This window comes from Daktulosphaira vitifoliae, unplaced genomic scaffold, assembly GCF_025091365.1.
Source record: "Daktulosphaira vitifoliae isolate Bord-2020 unplaced genomic scaffold, ASM2509136v1 Scaffold_4, whole genome shotgun sequence".
Taxonomy (NCBI): domain Eukaryota; kingdom Metazoa; phylum Arthropoda; class Insecta; order Hemiptera; family Phylloxeridae; genus Daktulosphaira; species Daktulosphaira vitifoliae.
The window spans coordinates 13,392,527-13,413,126 of NW_026099575.1; the positions used below are offsets into that span (position 1 = coordinate 13,392,527).

The following is a 20,600-nucleotide window of genomic DNA, read 5'->3' on the forward strand; positions in this document are numbered from 1 at the left end:
TGTTATAAATACAATGCATTTTTAAGTATAATTTATTTATATTTTTTTTAACTATAGAAATATAGTATACTGAAATTTTGTTTAATATTTAAATAAAAAAAGATGACTAAATGTGTAATGAATTTTATTTTTTAATCAATATTAATCTGTATGATTTTTAATCTTTAATTATTGTTTATTTGTTTTTTATTCTGTTTAATTTTATAAAAGGTAGTTTGGTTTTTTCTTTAAAACTTGGTTTTTAATTTTGTAATTTAAACAACTGTTGTGAAATTCACATTTTTACTGTTTATTTAGGTGCATGCGCCTAAATTGTATTGTTTTGATTTTAATTTTTGCACAAAAGTTTAATGTGTATAATTTATAATTTTGGAAATAAATTACCACAAAACTGCCTGAGATAATTATCAAGGAAATTTTTTCCTGATCAATGGACTTTTTATTATTTTATTCCTGGATTTTTTAAAATTTTGAACCGACACTACTTATAGTAACAATTTTCCTACCACCAAATATAAAAATATTTATATCTTCCAAAGCATTGATTCAAAAGTCGTTATATACTAAAAAAAAATTGTTAATTAATATTTACAAAACTATATTTTTTTTAGAAAAAATCTAATGGTCAATAATAGATCAAATATTCCATGCAGTTATTTTCCAATAAGAAATCAATATAATATAAATAAATCGAATTTAAACTCAGTTTTATTTTTGAAAATTAATAAAAAGAACTGAAATCGTGGAAACCCATAAAACAATTTCAAAGGAAATAATACAAACGTTTGACTTAATTGACGCTTGAAAATAAACAATAGCCTATTTGAATAATGTATTATTTTTATGATGTATTTTTATTGAATTTCCCTTTGTTAAGGCAATGCAAATACTCGAAAAATAACTCGCCTGATAGTGTACAAAGAACTCACCCGGAAGTACTGTTCTTGATGAATAATCAATTCGGTGCAAAAGGAAACGATAATTTCTGCTGTAAGAATAGTTTCCTGAAATAAAAAAAATAAAACACATTATAAACGGTATATGTTTATTTGATTTTTAGTAAAGGATTGAAGTATATGTCGAAAGTAAATCTTAATTGTCTTATGTTCGCATGGAATTTAACAACTTAATCGGGTAATCAGTTACTCGCGTCCACATGTATGACTTTTATAGTCGCCTACTTTCCCTGTCTGAATGTTTCCATAAGGCTCACTAATCCAATAGAAGATGTTTTCTTATCACGTTCAAATGACTTCGATAAGTTTATAGGTGAACGTTGTTCCAAAGTAAAAACAAAACCTTTAAGTTGTACCTATTTGTTCAGCTTATATCTATAAAACATCTCCGTCGACATTAATACGAGTTGGTTTACAAAAAATGAATGCACAAAGAAAAACGAATGAACGTCATTATCTTTTACATTTTTTATTTCGTTCTAATAAAATATATAAGTTTGACTATAAATGAGTTGTTTTTTTAGGATTGTCAACTGTAACGGTAGATGGCGAGGATCAACTCGGTAAAAATCAAAACAAATAATTTGATATCGTTCAAAACGGATTTCGAAGAATACATTTATGGTCAAAAAATAAATGCGCTCGAATAAAAATGTAAAACAAATGCGGTCTAGTTGAAATAGAGTTTGTTTGTGGAGTCCGCTTGATTAATAGTATTTCTAATTACACGTTTCCCGAGACTTTTGATGGCGTCCATGTCATTTAGCGCACAGTTTTACGGACCTATACAAATACACGGCAAAATGAATTGTTTTGAATTGCTAAGGCGAACTTCTGTTTAAAAGTGATTGTTTTCGTTGAGTTGACGTATTCGGTTAATTACTGTTTATCGTCTCGTGTATTAATAAATCACGCACACATAAAATACCCCGCGAAAGATGTTTCACATTTTACGAAACGGAATATATGCGACGCCTACGGGAAACTAACGCTGCGAATTCGTCGCCCTGTTGTTTACTGTGGAAAGGATTCCGCTAGGTTCAGAACCGCATGCCTGTGTAACTTTTTATTGGCTATATTGTAAGCCCGAACGCGGTGTGTTTGTGAAAGTAACGGTAGCGCCATTGGGCTAATAACCCCGTCCAACAGAATCGTTAGAACATTTTATACATAGCTTTTCTACCCTGCCATTCGTAGCGCCTGGAGCTGCTACCGCTAAAAATTAAAGAAAAAACCATTTTACCCCTTTCGCCGACACACGAGAAAGAGTGGAAAATATTCATCTCTTGTGCCGGCAAACACATCATCAATTACCGGAGCAACGACACCGTGCGAGGCCTTTCCCGGTCGCCAACGGTACTACATGAATAATAGAGGTATCTGGGTTTCTTCAAACTTGTTCAATGTTTTCGTGCATGTGCTTCAGCCATAACCTCGTCGATCGATTCTTGGGTTTTTGCTGACTTCAGATGGGTCGATAGTAATTAAAATGGCGGCAGACCGCACAGCAACCGCCGGCACGAGGCCGGTCGCAAAAGGTCGGGCCGACATCTTTTGCCGGACAAATACGTTAGCCGTTGACGACGTACAGACGATTACATTAACCGTAAGTTTGACGTCAGAGACTATTAACCGCAGCCGGTGAAAACCTCCGAAAAGTTTAACACCATACTCTATAGTTACACGCCAGGCCGATGGCCTAAAACCTTTTCCGCGTTCACACTCGGTAAAATACTAAAATTGATGAAAAAATCGACCAAAGATGGGTCATGATTTCGACTCTATGAAATCGATTTATTGAATCTTGTAACTGTATCTTTGATTTAAACATAACTCATGTTCGTGGGTTCTGAGAAATTAATGGAATCGAGTATTGGTTAATCGTTGTAACATCTTTAACTTAATGATTATATGGCATTAGGGAGGTAATCTTTACCTTTAAAGTAACGATATGCATTCAACAAATTAATATCGTTTTATAAAAAAAACAAAAATTTGGTAGAATTTAAATACTACAGAATTGCACCGAATCATTCTTATAACCTACAATTGTGTTAACCTACAATGATACGCTAATCCTATCGACCTATGTATCGTTAATTTGCTATTTTTATTTAAACAATAACATATATGATAATAGTAAATAATGTAATTCATAAGTATAGATATTTGAGTATAACGTGTAAAAACGACAATAGTTATATTTTTTCCCGTAGTTCATAAATCGTACTTAATTTCTGCATTAAAATAATTATTAATAGGAATTACAGTAGTAACTTATTACGAAACGATATGACGAAGGGGACTACAAGCTATGAGCAATAAAATATTAATAATGTCTATTCGATGGCAGATAACTCATAAAATAAACTGAAATTAGATATTGGTTTTTATAAATAACATTGCTAAATGATATCAGTAATTGAAATGATAACAATTTGTATTTTCTCAAAGGCATAATGCATTAAAACGGATGAAATTTTTCTAAAATAGACTATAATAATTACATACAGTCGTATAAGTTGATAGAATAATTCTATCATTTAAAAAAAAATACTTGAATCTTTGATTAAGTATTATAGCTTTGAAAAAAAGTCTAACTCGTCTTTGAATCGAGGAAAATATCATTGATAAATTTATTGTAGATACAAAAAAACACACCACACTTTAAATCAAAGATAACATTTGGTTTATTTAAAGAACTTTTTTTTCTAAATATACCTAAACTGTTCCAAAATCTGACTAACATTTCATCGTATTGATAAAATCTTGTTTGTAAAATATGATTATTATGAAAAATATTTCGAATACGACAGTATCGATTTTGTAAGTGAAAAAGAAAAAACGGGATCGATTTTTGTCGATTAGGACTATTTTTCACCTATCGAGACATAGAAATTTTTTTTTTTTTTTTTTTTTTTTTTTTTTTTATTATCAAAACAATCTGTATAATACAATACAATAAGTTTTTTTTTTATCTATTATTTACATGGCTTGAAGAAAAATTAACGTGCAAGGAAGTCACCCATTGGTAACACCTCTTTGTAAAGTTAAATTAAATTTTTGTTAATAGTTTATGTAAGTAGGTCACGATTCCAGTTGCGTTTCAGTCTACGTGTAGGATTGTCGGGAAGGTTGGTAGTGTACATACGTTTGATAAGGGGGTTTGTATTGAGGTTCAGTTTAGAGTAAAATCTAGTGTAGTGCAGTTTGGCTAGTTCGTTAACTGTTTTAATTTGTAAGTCTTTATGTAGGTTATTGTTAGTAACGTACCAAGGAGCATTAGTTATCATCCGGAGCGAGATGTTCTGGAACGCTTGGATTGGACGTATATTTGACGGCTTTGCAGGACCCCAGATTTGTATACCATAAGACCAAACTGGTCTTATGATAGTTTTATAAATCAACATTTTTATGTTTAGTTGCAGTTTGGATTTGAGTAAGGGCCGGAAGATATGTAGTCTAGCATTTGCTTTTTTCCGTTTTTCCTTGAGGTGAGGACCCCAAGTTAAGCGCTTATCTAAAATGATTCCTAGGTATTTTGTTTCGTCTTGAGGGGAGATCGTAGTGTTATTAATTTTTATAGCTGGACATATTCCAGGTCGAAGAGCAAAAGTGACGTGACTAGACTTGTTTTCGTTAATTTTTATTTTCCAATTTCTGAACCATGACTCTATACTATTCACATGCTCTTGAAGGTTTTGAGCTGCATCGTTTAAATTTTTATGGGTTGACAATATGGCTGTGTCGTCAGCAAATGTTGCTATAAGAGTATTTACGTTATGAGGTATATCCGCTGTGAATATGTTATACAAATCGGGGGCTAGATCACTGCCTTGGGGAACACCAGCTTCAATTGTGTAATATGGTGAATTAACACTACCCTGCCTGACGGTAAATTTTCTTTCTTGTAAATAAGAATTAATAATTAAGTATAATGGCGCTGGAAGCATTTTTTTTAATTTATAGAGCAAACCATTATGCCAGACACGATCAAATGCCTGGCCGACATCTAAAAATAGACCGGTGCAGTAGACATAGAAATAAAAAAAAAATATAGTTGTAGGTATTTTAAAATGCCTCAAACTGTTAATTTATGGTAACTGATAACATAGTTAACGACCAACATTAAATAATAAGCCTTAAAGGCTTTTAATTTATGATTTAATGTATAATTAGTTAAGAAGTGGTTAATTTCAATTAATCACTTTTAATCTGGTATATGAATAAATCATGCATTTAATTAGAAACTTCTTAAAAATTTCTAAGTAAATTATATGTAAAATGTTGTTAATATTATTATATATAAGTATTAATCATATTAAAATATATTTTAATAACATTTTATTTACGATGTTTACTTTGGAATTTAAAGGGAATGTTTGTTAAAAACACGTGCAAAATGAATTTTATAAGAGATCTCTTCTACTCCTTACGACCATTTTAATACTTTGTTATTACCAACTTGAAATATTTAATTAGTTAATAGTGTTTGGGAAACTGCTGCAGTAATGCGCTTTTTAACCTAACAATATTGTAATAAAACAATGTATTATAAAGTGCTTTGTTGTTTTAATTAGTAAAACAACTACAAATAAAAATGTTCTTTATAAATACTTAATATAAAATGTTTATAATTGAGAAGATATTATAAAAATAATAAATTAGGTACTATTAAAAATAATAAAACGGTGTTTACCTTAACGGTAGTGAAATAACTTACTATTGATTATAAAATTATAATATATTATAATTTTTTAGTAACATGGGAATTCGTTATTCGAAACTGATAGGAATTTCTTTTGAAATTTAAGTGATTTCTTATACATCGCAAACGCTTTACCACTTTATTAATTTAGTAAAATAAACGAGCATTTAATTAACATTAAGAGATAGGAAAAATTTAAGTACCCACGAGAAAATAATAAAATAGAAAGGTATTACACTTTTTTGACGGTTGTTTTCTAAGGTTAGCACATCAGTGACGGTAGTCCAATCAACACGTCTGCGGAGACCAATAATAGATATTTTCCTTCTTTTAGACATGTCATTAACCGCCTTCTAAGGAGTAAAAAAAACTTACTGCTTTATCGTGTCAGGAAACTATTTATAATTTGAGACGTATTGACGGGCTAGTTGACACGTCCGCCAATAAAAAAACAAACACACCAAGAAGTTTGACGTTTAATCGTTAATACTAGCGCAGCTGAGTTAAATAAAAACTTAACCATAAAGTGTATACATAGACATAAAATAAAAAGAGTATGTAATATTGCATTTTTTAACATGAACATAAATTTATTTATAAATCACGTTTTCAAAAAATCATATTGTCATTGAGTACAATATTTTTTTTCATATTTCTATATATTGTGAAAAAAACTGTAAGCGGCTTTTACTCAGTCAAACAAATTTCCAATAACTTAAAAACTCACGAGTAAAAAATACCACAAAAAATGTCCGGGTTTTGAAAAACTATTGAACTTTGAGACTTAATTTATTTTTATTCAAAACTATAAAATATACCGTTTTTTTATTAAATACCGAATCAGTTTGGTGGTGAATTTCTGAAGCAATACACTGATATATTATTATATGATGGCCATTACTCCTTTGGCGATTCAAATAACCAGTTTATTTAAGGCGTATGGACGATATTTAAAAACTTTTTAATTCAGATAACCTAACTTAAAAAAATTGCACATTCTTACATCGGGTGAACGTGTGAGCTATTTTTCATCACTTCAGAGGACAGGGTCGTATTTATAATTTTGGCGTCCCTAATTCTTTTTTAGAATTGCCCTTTAAATAATATTAATGAAGCAAAAAGAGTGAACATATTATTTCTATCGTCCTATGGGAAATAATATCTTCATTATAATCATAATAATTTATAATAATAATAATAATAATAATAATAATAATAATAATAATAATAATAATAATAATCATAAAATATCGCACTTACACATACGATAATAATCCTAAAATAAATATTGACTATATAAAGTGTCATATACATTGTAACTACCAATGTTAAAATAAAAAATTTAAGTCATGCAAGGAACTTATGCCTAAATTTCACGAATCCACAACATTTACGTTATCCATATCATATATTGACTTAAGACATATGTTATAATATGTTGTAATGGTCACAAAAACACCACTCATTATCAAAACACCAGATTTTTTTTATCACGCCCTTAATACGTGACAATATTGTGTACCCTTTTTCATGTATCAAAAAAAAAAAATTTCAATTTCAAGACACTGAATAGTATTTGTGTGACATTGCAAAACATTTAAAGTTTTAACAATCGCTGTAACGTGATCAAAACTATACTTTACAGATTTTAAAAATTGTAAACAAAGGATAATTCGTCAAGTTATAACGACAAAGTCAATTTCAATTATAAATGATTTTTTGTAAAAGAATCATGAATAAAATTATGCTAGCTTTTCATTTTCTAGAATAAATATAAAGTAACTGAAATTAGTATTGAAACTTCTAATTTATTTACTCTAACAAATTAAATTGAATTTTCGTATAAAATTTAATCATTCAAAAAAAAAAAAAATTGAAGACAATATAAAATAGTGTAACGCTTGAATTACTTTACCATGAATAATACTATAGTAAATCAATAAAATTGTAAATATTAAAATCGTTGTTTATAATAATAAAAATAAAAAATTATTAATATCATGCTTTTGTTTCATGCAATTACATTATTACGCAAAAGTTAAAAAAAGAATATATTTATATCTGAAAGAACACTTTTAATATAAAGTAGATTGGCATCCAAATATATAAAGGCGATAGAAAAAATTATAGTCTTATTATAAACAAAGTTACATTTCTTTTAATAATTTATTAAACATTTTAAAATGAATTGGGTAAAAAAATATTATGTTTTACTTATTGTATTGTATTCATTATTTTTCAGAGCTTTAGCGGACATTGAAGATTTGCCAGAGGTAATTGTATTTTATTCTTTTTTATTATTTGTTTTCTTTAGACTATCTAAGTCACAAGTTTCAGATTCATATTTAGTACAATATACATCAGAGTTAATTACGGTATAATGACTCTTTGAAAATTTAATCGATTTAGTCGGCAATTTTTTAATATAAGAGGGACTCTCCCAAAAAACTATTAAAAAAAGTGGCACAAATTAAAAAAAAAAGATTCTATTGTCAAAAATAAATTCTTCACCCTGTCATATTTTTAATTTCGGGATGGTCCTTATTGTTAACGTGTACATTTGCAGTGCGAGTTAAACATATTCGATTTTAACCCAAGGTTAATCCTTTGCCCTTTTTTTTATTATATTTAAATATCAACCCATCGTGGTCTTTTATTTTTGCTCAATTTAATAACATCACAAGACTAATGTAATATAATATGAGCACTCATTGGGGGACGTGTGCCCCTCCAGGTAATGTGCGATCCTTCAAAAAGTGGTCTTTAAAAAAACATAGTGTATATTAGTTTTATCTTAGATGACACATGACAATAAATACCTACGACCGACTTGCAATATTATAATCAATATTAGACGATGTAAACAATTTATGATAATTACATTTTGAAGTATTTTTTAATAAAATAAACAAAAAAAAATATTTTTGTGGTATTTTTAATTTGCTGGCGCATCAACATTAAAAAGCAGATTGTTTTAAACCGATAATTTCCGAAAATTTTTTCAAACATTTTTGTGAAAAGCATTAAAAAACAGTTATTTGGATGGGGAAGTAAAATTAATTTATGTGACAAATTTTTTCTTTAAATAAATAGGGGAATGACAAACTATGATTTTTTTGTATTTAAACAAATATAGCAATGTTTGTGAATTTTTTATGAAAGTAAAAATACTTTTACTACTTACTGTAATACTTTAATTACGAATACTTTAATAAATAAAGATAATAACGCCATTTTTTTACTGCTATTGTTAAATTTTATAATCATGGACAGGATTACCAATACAGTTGTCTAATACCGTCCAAAATTAATTATTAATAAAAATAAAATTTTATCTAATCCCTCAATTTTCATATAAAATAATCAATAGAGATATTGTTAGAAGACAAGTTAATCTTATTTTTCCTTAGGTGGGCATCATTCACCCACTCTCCTTTACCCTGAAGGGTCATCATATCAAAATTCATTTTTTTTCTAACGAATTTATAATTCTTAAAGTAATAAACATAAATTGATCATTATTTTACCCATTGATTTAAATATAACGAGAAGTATTTCAACCAGGTTTCGAGTTTTTATGGTAAATACTTTATTTAAGAAGTGCAATTAAAGCTTAAAAGATGTACTTGCCCAACCCTTTCCTACCAAAAAATGAATTAGGTTTTGTTAGTTCACAAAACTTTATAAAAATCGAGAATATTTATATTTATATTAAAACTTTTTCGCATTATTCGATTTAAAAAAAAAAAATTCAATATTAAAAAATAAGTAGTATGTATATAGATTTCATTAATTTAAAGTTGTTTAAATTCAATTGGCTTTAAATTTAATTAACTTTTTAGTAAAACTTCATAATCAACATAACTGAATATCCAATTTTAATAATTGCATAGTTCCATATAACATCAACGTTCCTAATAGTGCAATAATAATTATTTCAATATCCATACTTGTTGACACTGTACACTACTTTTAAATCTACAAAAACTCAAGATTTAGTAATGAAAATAAAAATAATGATAATTTTAATTGTATTCCCTATTTATTTAAACACTTTTAACGTTGAATGTAATTACAGGATTATAAATATCAAGTAAAGCAAATTAAAACGAAAGTCTACGACAGTGAATTTATTGACTTTTTCAGTGCGCTAAAAATTCCATTTGATACGACTGAATTTAACGAAAATGAAGTATCACTATTAAAAAGTCCAAATAGCGATGGTGATAATAATATTGATTACAATAAAAAAAAGGTGTTTCAAAAATTTGAATCTAAAATAGAGTCTTTACAGTGTACGAATACCTTAATCATTATGGCAATTAGATACGATATACAAACTACTATGTTAACTGTCGATGGCTATGCTGACGATGAAAAATTTATGAAATTAATAGATTATAAAAATATTTTAGAAAATATGATGTCTGTATTGTATTTTGCTCGTATTAAAGCTAGTAGTTTAATTTTTAGCATTTACATGCGATTTTTGCGTGCAATGCCTGCCAATTCACGTAGAATGATTGAGAGAAAAAAATTCTTTGAAGATAACGATGAAGATAAAATAAAAGCTCATTTTAATTATTGTCAAAATAGTATACTTCTTCCAAAAAAGGGTGATACTGATGAAAGTTCATATTACGAACAACTTGAAGTTTTAGCAATAACCAAAGAATTATACAAAAATCCGAATTTGAACAATATTTATAACAACAAAAATATATTCATCCAACAAAATTTATTACTTTGGTTTTTGTCGAATAAACTCCATGTAATATATGGTAACACATTTAATTATGAGAAAATTAAAATAAATGTCATGCATTTCTCAAATTTACAATTTCGAATTATTTGTCGCTATAATACATGGCTTAACCCTAATTATTCTTTTTTAAAATACTATTCGATAATCCAAAATTTTGTTTACATTAATATTTTAACATACGCATTGATTCATTTACAAATATTCCAAGACATTAAAAGTTTAAATGAAAAAAATGTTTCTACTAATGCCGAATCAAATATCTCTGAAATAACAGACGATCCAATTATAGACAATCAGCACTTATGGAAAATTATCGTAAACCCATTAAAGGATGCTATAGAGTTATTGTCTGAGGAAGATAGTTTAATAAGAACAATTTTTGATTTTATTTCAAATGATTCACCGAAATCATTAGAATTGAAACAATTAGAGTTCAATGCAAGATTTGTTCACTCTCGATTATTACAAATTTTGGAAGAAGAAAGTAAAAAACAAATAATTTCTATCCCATTATACATAAAGAAGCGTATGGAATTGAAAATTAAGTTTGTAACAAAAGAAATTCAAAAAAATACTTCATCTTTCACAAATTACGTGAAAGAGGTTAAACAATTATTAACACCTATTGGAGGGAATTTGTTTTTCATTAAATTTTTTAGCGTTGACATTCTAACTTCTTATAATAATCCACCTTTTCCTTTTATTAATTATTCAGAATAGAATAATATAAATTTTTTTATAACAATAGAAGCTTTCACTTAATTATTGTTATTGTAAAAAAAAAAAAAAAAACCTAGTAAAATTAATAACTTTTTAGCTTCACATAGAAGCTAGAATATTTCATTAAAATATTGTTTCTATATTTTAAGAAATATCATATGTTAAATACTAATTGTATTACTACAATGTGTTATGATATAATTAAAAATAAATAACCAACAGAAATCACTACTGTGCTACTTTTGTTTTATTATAAAATGAATAAATCTGCGAATATCCGATTACCTCCTCCGAAAAATGTCCTGAATCTAATTAATTTATAGGTTTAAAATACAAATTACGAGGTATAACAGTATTGTGTTAGACCAAAAACCATCGTCTCCTCTTGCCCCAATCTTTACGCTTCCTTGTATATTTCACAAAAAAATTATTGAACTACAATGTCTTAATAAAAAAACTATTTTTAGAATAAATATATATATATATATTTTTTAAACTAATTGTTACCGTTTAAATCAATCATTTTATTTATTTAAAGTAAATAATTTTTAAATTCGTTAGTGTAAGTTATCATAAATCAATTAATAAAAATACATAATCATATGAATAAAAAATATTGACCCATTTCACTTATAATCTAATACCGGAAATAATACAAGAACAAAAAAGTAAAAAAATAAAAACAGAACTGTTTCTAAAATTATCAATTCGTAATACTCATACCACTGACGAAAAATAAAAAAACATAGGTTAAGTATACTTAATACTAGGCTTAGATTGTGTAAAAATATTACAATATTACATTATTCAGTCAATTGTGTATTTAGAAAAAGTTTTACAAAATTAAAAGAAATATAAATGTAAATCGAATAAATATCCAATCTATTGAAATCCTAACAGGACAAAGATAATTTTTAAAAAGATGAAATATACGCTTTAGTAAAATAAAAACTTTTATTTGCAATGAAGTTCAAAAAATAAAATTATCATAAATTAAAATAACTAAAAATAGCTAAACTGAAGAATATTTTTATGATTGTATACTAAAATAAAATCCAATAAGAATAAATCATTCCGAATAAAAATATTGTACTTCAGTATTTCACAAATCAACTAATCGAACAATTCTATTTATTGTATATTTATTTACAACCTAAAAAGAAACGCAAAAATACAAAAGAAACTAAGATCAAAAACATTAATTCAAAATTATTAAATCAAAATCTGAAAAATATTTATTTGCAAATATTTAATGAAACTAGACCGGCAAAATGATAAGAATAATTTTATTTAAAAAAAAACTCAATAGGAAAATCTATTTAATGAAAATTTTAAAACAGAACTCGCATAATCGTTGAACTAATTATTATTCAACGATATATTTTTTCTGGAAACCAATAAAAATTATAATTCTACAAAAGTTAACATAAGCATTCATTAAATATAAAAGCGTGAGACGTAGTTTAAAAAAAAATTCTTATATGTAGAGAAAACATTATAAAATTTACTATACATATAAGTCAATGTTGACATATGTCAACCGTCTAGTGGCAAAAACAAGTTTCTTCAGGAGACAAAAGAGGTTATAACATAAAAAAATCAGTAATCAATGAATATATAATTTATAGTTCTACTGTAAGTAACAGCCAGGTTAGGTTTAATCTAAATATTTATAATTTTATTACACCAAAAATTAAAAAAATGACAGCGTATAATATGTTATACACTATATATGTTATATACTAATATAATAATGTATATGATAGAAAGTTATAGTTCGTTAAATTAAAACTTTGAACGTTAAATAAATGTACTTTTTTTATATGAAGACTGATAGTGTTGAATGCTCATCGGCTAAAATAGAAATAGATCAATCAAATGAATATTATCAATTTAAAAAAACGATATAACTAACTACATATTTTTTTTGTCAAAAACGCATTATTTTTTTTTATAAGTGCATAATACATGCATAAAAATTATATTTGCTCTATAAACACATTTTTTTAGTAAAAGTATACAAAAAATTGAAGCTATGAACATAAGGAAATTTTATCAGGAATAATAATCTTTTTTAATTTTTCAGCGTTTGCCACGTTTGACATTTTCACTATAATCATTGTAAATCATAAATTCAGTTAAATTATTATTAAAAAGAGTGTGCGAGATTTTGTTTTATTTTATTATTTTGTAATATTATTTATTTAACAAAAACGGATATAACGTTGACGGGTTTAATAGTTTATTTAAGCAAAGACTTTAATGGATTATTGAGTAAAAATCGTTTAAACACGTAAGCAATACACATTTGAATTTGGCGCATTTGCATCTAAAGGGTTCCAACTAAAGTGTCAAGCGTAAATAATAAAAATAAAAATGTATATATTAATAATTATGTTTAGTACTAAACTGATGATTAAAATAGGCATAAATAACTTTCTAAAAATAAACTATTAAATATAATTTAATTTAAAACATTTACTTTTTAAATAAAATATATCTAACGTATAAAAACAAATTAAAAAGTTGCTTTCCACGGTAAAATGAAATCTACTTTCATGAACTCATCTCAGTCAAATTATAATCAAATTTTTATTGATAATGCCTAATAAAATTTATTTAAATCAACAACTGACATAACGGTGTATTTTAGTTGAGTGAATAGCTTTATTGGAGTCCTTGGAATTTTTGAAATATGAACATAAGTTACGTATATGCCACGTACTTATATTAAAAATTTAATACGCTCGAGAAAACCTGCCGAAGAGCTTTTATTTGTATAAAGCTTAGAATTACAGTATTTTCTTTTGCAATATTTGAAAAAAAAAACTAACTTTAACTTGCACTTAGGTCATTGTGGTAATTTAGATTGATCAATTTTTTTTTCGAATCTCATTAATTAGACTTAAATAAATTCTATACGTTTATTTTCTAAAAATTACAAGCATTTCTTGTATCACAAACAAGGAAAAACGTTTGATAATTTATTCAAACTTAAAATCACTTACTTAACCGTGTTTTAATTAATGACTGAGTATAATTACATAATGCTTTAAAAGTACCTACATGGATTAAGAAGGTTTCACCTTAAACCTGCAGATTATATGTACTTACTAGAATAATATAAAAGTACGTGTTTGATTAATGATTGAGTTTGTTTTTCGAAAATTCTCTTAGAAAAACTATTATAAATTTTCATGGTTTACAAGCATTAATTTCGTTAAAGTATTTTTTTTTTCAGAATTAATTAAGTTTCTATCTAAATTGAAAGACGAACCTTTTATTTTATTTAATAATTGATTCATTAACTTTTTAATTGACCATTTATTTAATTAAAATTTGACTATTTTCAATTATAACAGGTGTATTTATAAATTAAGAATTTACAAATGAAGCGCAAATTTACAAAATTCAAACTCTATAATTTATTTGGATAAATAAATGTTGTATCCTTTGTCATTGAGAGCAAACGGAATTGTTTCGACAAGAAATAATGTATTTCAATGTTTTTCCTTTTATCTCTTTTTATGTATTTTTTGGGTTAGAACGCTATCAAGAGGGTCTTGAGAATTTTACAAAAGCTTTCCGAGCTCCATTCGTATACATGTTTCTTTTCGTATAACAGTAATTTTTATTGGGCACATACGTGCAAAGGTTTCGTAGTTTAAGTTTTATTTGGTTCTCGAGTGAGGTTGTGTTTAACTTTCAGCCACTACTCAATTAGATTCTCTCTTTGATACATGTACCGACATTTGTTCTGAAATTCTGATTTTCAACTATGAAACTTTTTTATGCTAGACGCCCTCCAACGATGCAGTAAAATATACAATTGTCGTTTTTTAAACGAATTGTTTCAATAAAACCAAACGTACTATCTACAAACTGCTCTTGGCAAAACTGTGTTTATATAATTTTGTTTAAAACATAAACTTTAAACGCATTATATTTCTTCGTGAAAACAACAATTCGTCCTTTGCAATAATATAATCATTTACTTGGAAATTATTTGTATTAATGCGTTACGTTTGTAAACTAAACACAAAATGTACGTACCACGCTGAACCTTTTTTTTATTAAATTTTATGATCAAGTTTCTTTTAAACTTTAACAATTCATAAAAAAGTCACGTACTTTTTTCGAAGACCAGTAATTTGTTAGGCACCTAACGAGTTTTAAATATGATTGAAGTATCACTTTTTATAAATTAACACTGGCAGTACCCGAATGTAAATCAAAAATTCGGTTTTTAATAATTAGAACATTAGCTATTTTCTTTGGGAACATTAACTCATCAGTTATTTGTTTTTAAGTTACAAACTCTGTTTATATTTGGTTTTAACCATAATTATTACGTAAAGGAAGGTATCCCTCAGGACTTGTGGTTGGCACGAGTAAAATAGCTCTTGGCTCCAAAATTATTGTATGATATTTAATACTATACTAATATTTTAGTTAATAAATGGTGTTCTTGTGTTTTGTTTTATGCGCACCGAAAACTCGCAACAGTAAAATAAATTCAAATAATAATGTAAATATTGATCAAGTATTTAAAATTGAGTGTATTACTATTGTTTAATGAAACAGTAATAAAATAATTTTCAGAAAAACCAATTTTACCGTAGTTGACATACGACTTCGGTTTTACTTACGAACATTATTATAATTGTTGTTCATTATTATTTTAATCAAACAAATACTTTAAGTAATTTATATTTTATAAAAAAAATTACTCAAACTATGTTTGGAAAAAAAATTCAAGTTGCTCGAAAACTTACACACTAACCGAGCCCACAATTGTTATAGCTTTAAGTACCGTTTGATCGTTGAAGTTAATTAATCAGACACTACTATCAATTTAATTGATTACAAACAATTCCATTTTACCTAAAAAGTTTATACTTACCGAAGAAAAATAAAATAACCCTATATGGTTTTTATAAAACAGTTTTGTGTAAATTTAATGCTAAAGCTTGAGTAGGTTAGTAATGTTATAAATTAAATGAAAAAAAGTAATCATTTAATAATATTCATATGTTTACTTTGAAATGGTAATTATTTTATTTTACATATATAAAAATTGGTTTGTTTACAATTTGCGAACAGAAGAAACAAATTATAATTTTCTGAGTTTGACAATAACAAAAAAAACATAAATATTCATATAAAAAAACATAATAAATGTGATGTGCTGTGTATTATGTGAATAAACTGAGTGTTAGTAGTAGACGTTTCAGTTCTGACCTTAATTCCATTTTTTCAATGATTCCCGTGTTTATTTGGTTCGGGCGCAAATATATTTGACTTTTGTTCACAGTTCTCTAATAAAGTTCATTAATATATCCAATTGCGCATAATGAAATTCATATAGTTTCTTTAATTAATATTGGAAAGAAGAAAAATGTTCATTAAACATAATCTATCACCCGTGATCCATGATAACACTGAATCAAATGTGGACATGGCGAACGAACCTAAGGGTTTCCGACGATTATGTGTGTGTGTGCTTACATTTTTTAAATGGCTCATCTTTTATAAATATAACATAACACAACTTAGTAGTAACCTGAAAAAGGTTTTAATTTAAATTGTTATTGAATAGCGTTTATATTATATAAATGTATATGTTAATCGCAAGCCTGATTTCGAATCTAATTATCTCTAACTAGATGCACAGGTGTTGATATGCAAGCTATTAGTGTTCGATGAAATTGATTTTTCAGCAAACTATTGTTTAAAAACGCGAACCAGAGGAAATTGACAACGGGTAACAATTTATTTTTGTAAATAGGCTAAGACTCGACCGGTAGTTTTCGACCCCCGGAGAGTTTTCCATTGTACGCGCTTTTGATTAATCGAAATCTAGATGCTTTAAATTAGATTTAGTAATAAATTGTGTTTTTCCTTTTATGCGCAGTATTGTGGTCACCGCGAACATGACACTTTACGGCAAGTTTATTCAAAAACGCATCACTATGTGGGTAGCACATATTTTCATTAGTGCGCTTGGGATAAATTGTTGACAGCACACCCTATCCGAAACACCGATCACTTAAAGAGTTTACATTGAAAACACAATTTTAAATAGCTATTAAATATTGTCGACACGTCAATTAATCGACGATATTTTTTAATGCGTTCATTTGCAGAAGTAGTATGAAAGTTTTTGAAAAAAAAAAAAAAAAATGATCTATTCAGACGTTACGAATCTTCTGAAAATATTTACCAATACAATAACATTAAACAGAAAGGGATAATGACCAAGTTCGAGGTGTTAACTAACTACAGTTCGTGTATTCACACCAGTATTGTCGGACTAATGGGAAAATACACCACTTTTAAACCTCAATTATTTGACATGGCTGTGGCAGCTTTTCGCAGAATAAATAGAAAGAGTGAGGCTAAGGGTTGTCAATTCGGAAGCACTTTAAACGCATTTTCGTGAGCGGATGGCAGTCCTTCTATTTCAATTTAAACGTTGTGCTTATAGCAGCATTACAAACGAATGGAAGAAACATGAAAATAAAAATAAGGGCAATCGCAAAGTTACGTTTATCGAGTTTATCAAGTGCGTTTGCTCAAAATATTATATTCCAGGCCTGTGGATCGAACTCGAGACATAAGTCGCCCCATAAGAGAATCACATAATGTTCATAATGTGCGTGCGTGAATGAATTTGATTTGACTCGTTTCGCTTGTTCGTACACCCGGTAGCCATTAATCAAGTTCGTGATATAAGCTGCCGGAAGTCCAATTCGGTTATTCTTGAAGACAGTGCGTTTCATAATGCGTCTGCCGATCAACTACTGTTGCGCTATGGGGCGAAACCGAAGTAGACTGGGTGTGACGTAATTAAGCTCTAAAAAACACATTGAGACCACACCTTTGACGAAAATAATAACTTCTCTGTTTTGTGCCGTTTTGAGTTTTAACCGCGACGCGATGACGATCACAGTACAACGGAACAATTATGATCAATATGCGAGTACCGTACTCAGTGCTGACGATGAGTTTTGCGGGGGGGTCCTTGTGCAGAGAGAGAGGGTCAAAGAGGGGCAGATTTCGCCGAAAGAACTGACGTTGAAGATACTTTATTTTTGTTTCAAGGAGGGTAATAAAAAAATTTGCTAATGTATAATTCCCCGAAAAAATAAAATCCTAACTACACCATTATAATGCGCGGAGCTTTGAACCGACACTGACCATATCAGTGCATAATGATGAATAAAAAAGTTTAAAATGTTTATTAAATTTAAAAATTTAATTATTCCAATTAAAAAATAAAAAAATGAATAATATAATGACTTATTAATTTGTTTACGCGAATATTTATTTAATTGAACACTAAAATTTATTTATTACACTTATTATCTAAAGTATACATTTTAAGACTAAGTATCTCTCAAAAATTGGATAATTAGCACAAAAATAATATTTCATTCATCTTAGGAGATGTTTATCAACTAAAATTGAAACTGAACAATAAATTGTAAAATTTAAAACTCTTCATATAATAAAATCTTCACTAATCTCAGATAATGGTTAATTTTAAAAAAAACTTTTGACTAATTTTGAAATATGGCGAATTGATAACAGATAAAAATATATTAAGTGTAGTTGTAAATGTTCTAAATTTAGGTAACCATACCATTGTCAAACCTGATATTATTTCTTGTGGAAAGCTACACAAGATTAATTATTTTTATGTTCTTTTAGATAACTAGAGTAGAAACATTGTTACTGCGGATAGCTTTATGATAAAATCATACGGTCAAAATAAACTGTTAAAACAGTGGTTTCTATTATACAGTTTACTTGCATTATTATTTCAAATGAATCGAAAATCCAAAAAATCAAAAGATTCAGATCTAATGATTGTAAAATACATTTATAAATCTATTCGAATTTGATTTAATTTAAAAAAATTAAATTTCACGGAGTTTTTTTTTTATTTATATATGCTATGTGTTTTTAATAATTCTGGAATACTCATTAAGAAAAATATTTATTACTCTACAAACCATAAAAAGTTACAAGAATTTAAGTTTTATACTATGTAAAATTATAATAAAACAATATTATTCCAAAGCTACACAGTCGGCATTTGTCATCACGTTCGTGATTTGGACTGTGAAATTATAAGATAATGACACCCTCAGTTTCCATAACTTTATTCGCAAAATTATTGAAACTACACTAATATAAACACTCTGTAAACACTTGTGACACATGTCAGATTAGATAAAGTTCGGAATTTAGGGATGATACTTATTCTTAATCTATTTATTACTTTATAACAAATTTTTAACTTGTCAACATTAATACGAAATTAATGACGCTTAGCAAGTTTTTGTTTGCATTCCAATGGCATATTTATTTTAACGCTTTGATTAGACAATTTATCAAATAATATTTATTAAGAATAATTATATCTTAAATAGCTCAAATATTAATTATATCAGTCATAAAATGAAAAATTAAAATAAAAATCATTGTTTCGAAATGTCACTTAATAATTTTTACAAATTATTATGATTTATGAAGAATACTTGATTTTTGAAACGTTTTTCAATCATAACAATTTACTCTACAGATCCATAATTCACTACAATGCAATACATTTAACGGGATAAGTAGGTGCATTAAATATATTTTTTTACCAGTCACGGAAAAACTATTTTTCTAACAGTACTGTTTTTTACGGAAATTCAGATGAAGGCAATATAGTCTACTTCACTTGGCATATTGTTTAAAATTCAATTCAACAAATCGCTATAGAACTAAATCTGTTAGTGTGCAAAATCTTGAAAAACCTTATACGAATATAATATATTATTCTGTGATAACGACACATTTTTTCAACAGCTTTTATAATATGTGATTGAGTTGATGGAATTTGGCCGATGCCATTTTTTTTTTTAAGAAACCAGTGCTATAATATAAAAAGTTCAAGTTGAGTAAAATAACTAATTCTGTAAAAAAAATGCCAAAGGGTTCTCAAAACTGCCAGGAGAATATATGCACAGTTCGCTTAAATAAATTAGATAAATTAATAATGAGAATCTGTTTGAAATTCATTTAACTTTTTCAATCAAAACTTATTATTAATTAAGTTATAATGAGCATTACGTTTTAGATAGTTCATAGTAAGTTTTCGCATTAATAAAATCTGATGTAATCGGCTTCAGCCAATAGCTGAACTGAAATTATAGCTGTGTAAAGTTAAGGTCTCATTAACATCACATTTACGCATATTAAATAAGTCAATTTTAATTGAATTTGAAACGCCTTTACTTCATAAGATTTTATTACATTAAAAAACTCTACTTATTTAGTTAAATCCCAACACTTTATCGCAATGACAAAAATATTATTTTTCAAAGAATATAGTTGGTTTTAATATTTTTAAGCATAAAATGTAATTTTTAATTTACTTTATTTTTACAACTTACTT

The 20,600-nt window shown here is 27.1% G+C and overlaps 2 protein-coding genes across 2 annotated transcripts in view; one reads left to right on the plus strand and one right to left on the minus strand.

The window, feature by feature from the left end:
• The window catches only part of LOC126904957 (chaoptin-like), a 200,470-nt gene that overhangs the window by 164,647 nt on the left and 15,223 nt on the right, over positions 1 to 20,600 (minus strand). Inside the window, exon 2 of the mRNA XM_050684362.1 lies at positions 930 to 1,004. The gene's annotated coding sequence lies outside the window, so the exon portion shown is untranslated. The remainder of the gene's footprint in view (positions 1 to 929; positions 1,005 to 20,600) is intronic.
• Positions 7,769 to 11,322, plus strand: LOC126905696 (uncharacterized). Its single transcript, XM_050685669.1, has 2 exons — positions 7,769 to 7,937; positions 9,743 to 11,322. The coding sequence occupies exons 1-2, from the start codon at positions 7,848 to 7,850 to the stop codon at positions 11,147 to 11,149; spliced, it is 1,497 nt and encodes a 498-aa protein (XP_050541626.1). The 5' UTR covers positions 7,769 to 7,847; the 3' UTR covers positions 11,150 to 11,322.

Coding starts and splice junctions, on each gene's coding strand:
- LOC126905696 (XM_050685669.1), top strand. CDS start 7,848: ATGAATTGGGTAAAAAAATATTATGTTTTACTTATTGTATTGTATTCA. Junction 7,938..9,742: donor ACATTGAAGATTTGCCAGAG/GTAATTGTATTT, acceptor ATGTAATTACAG/GATTATAAATATCAAGTAAA.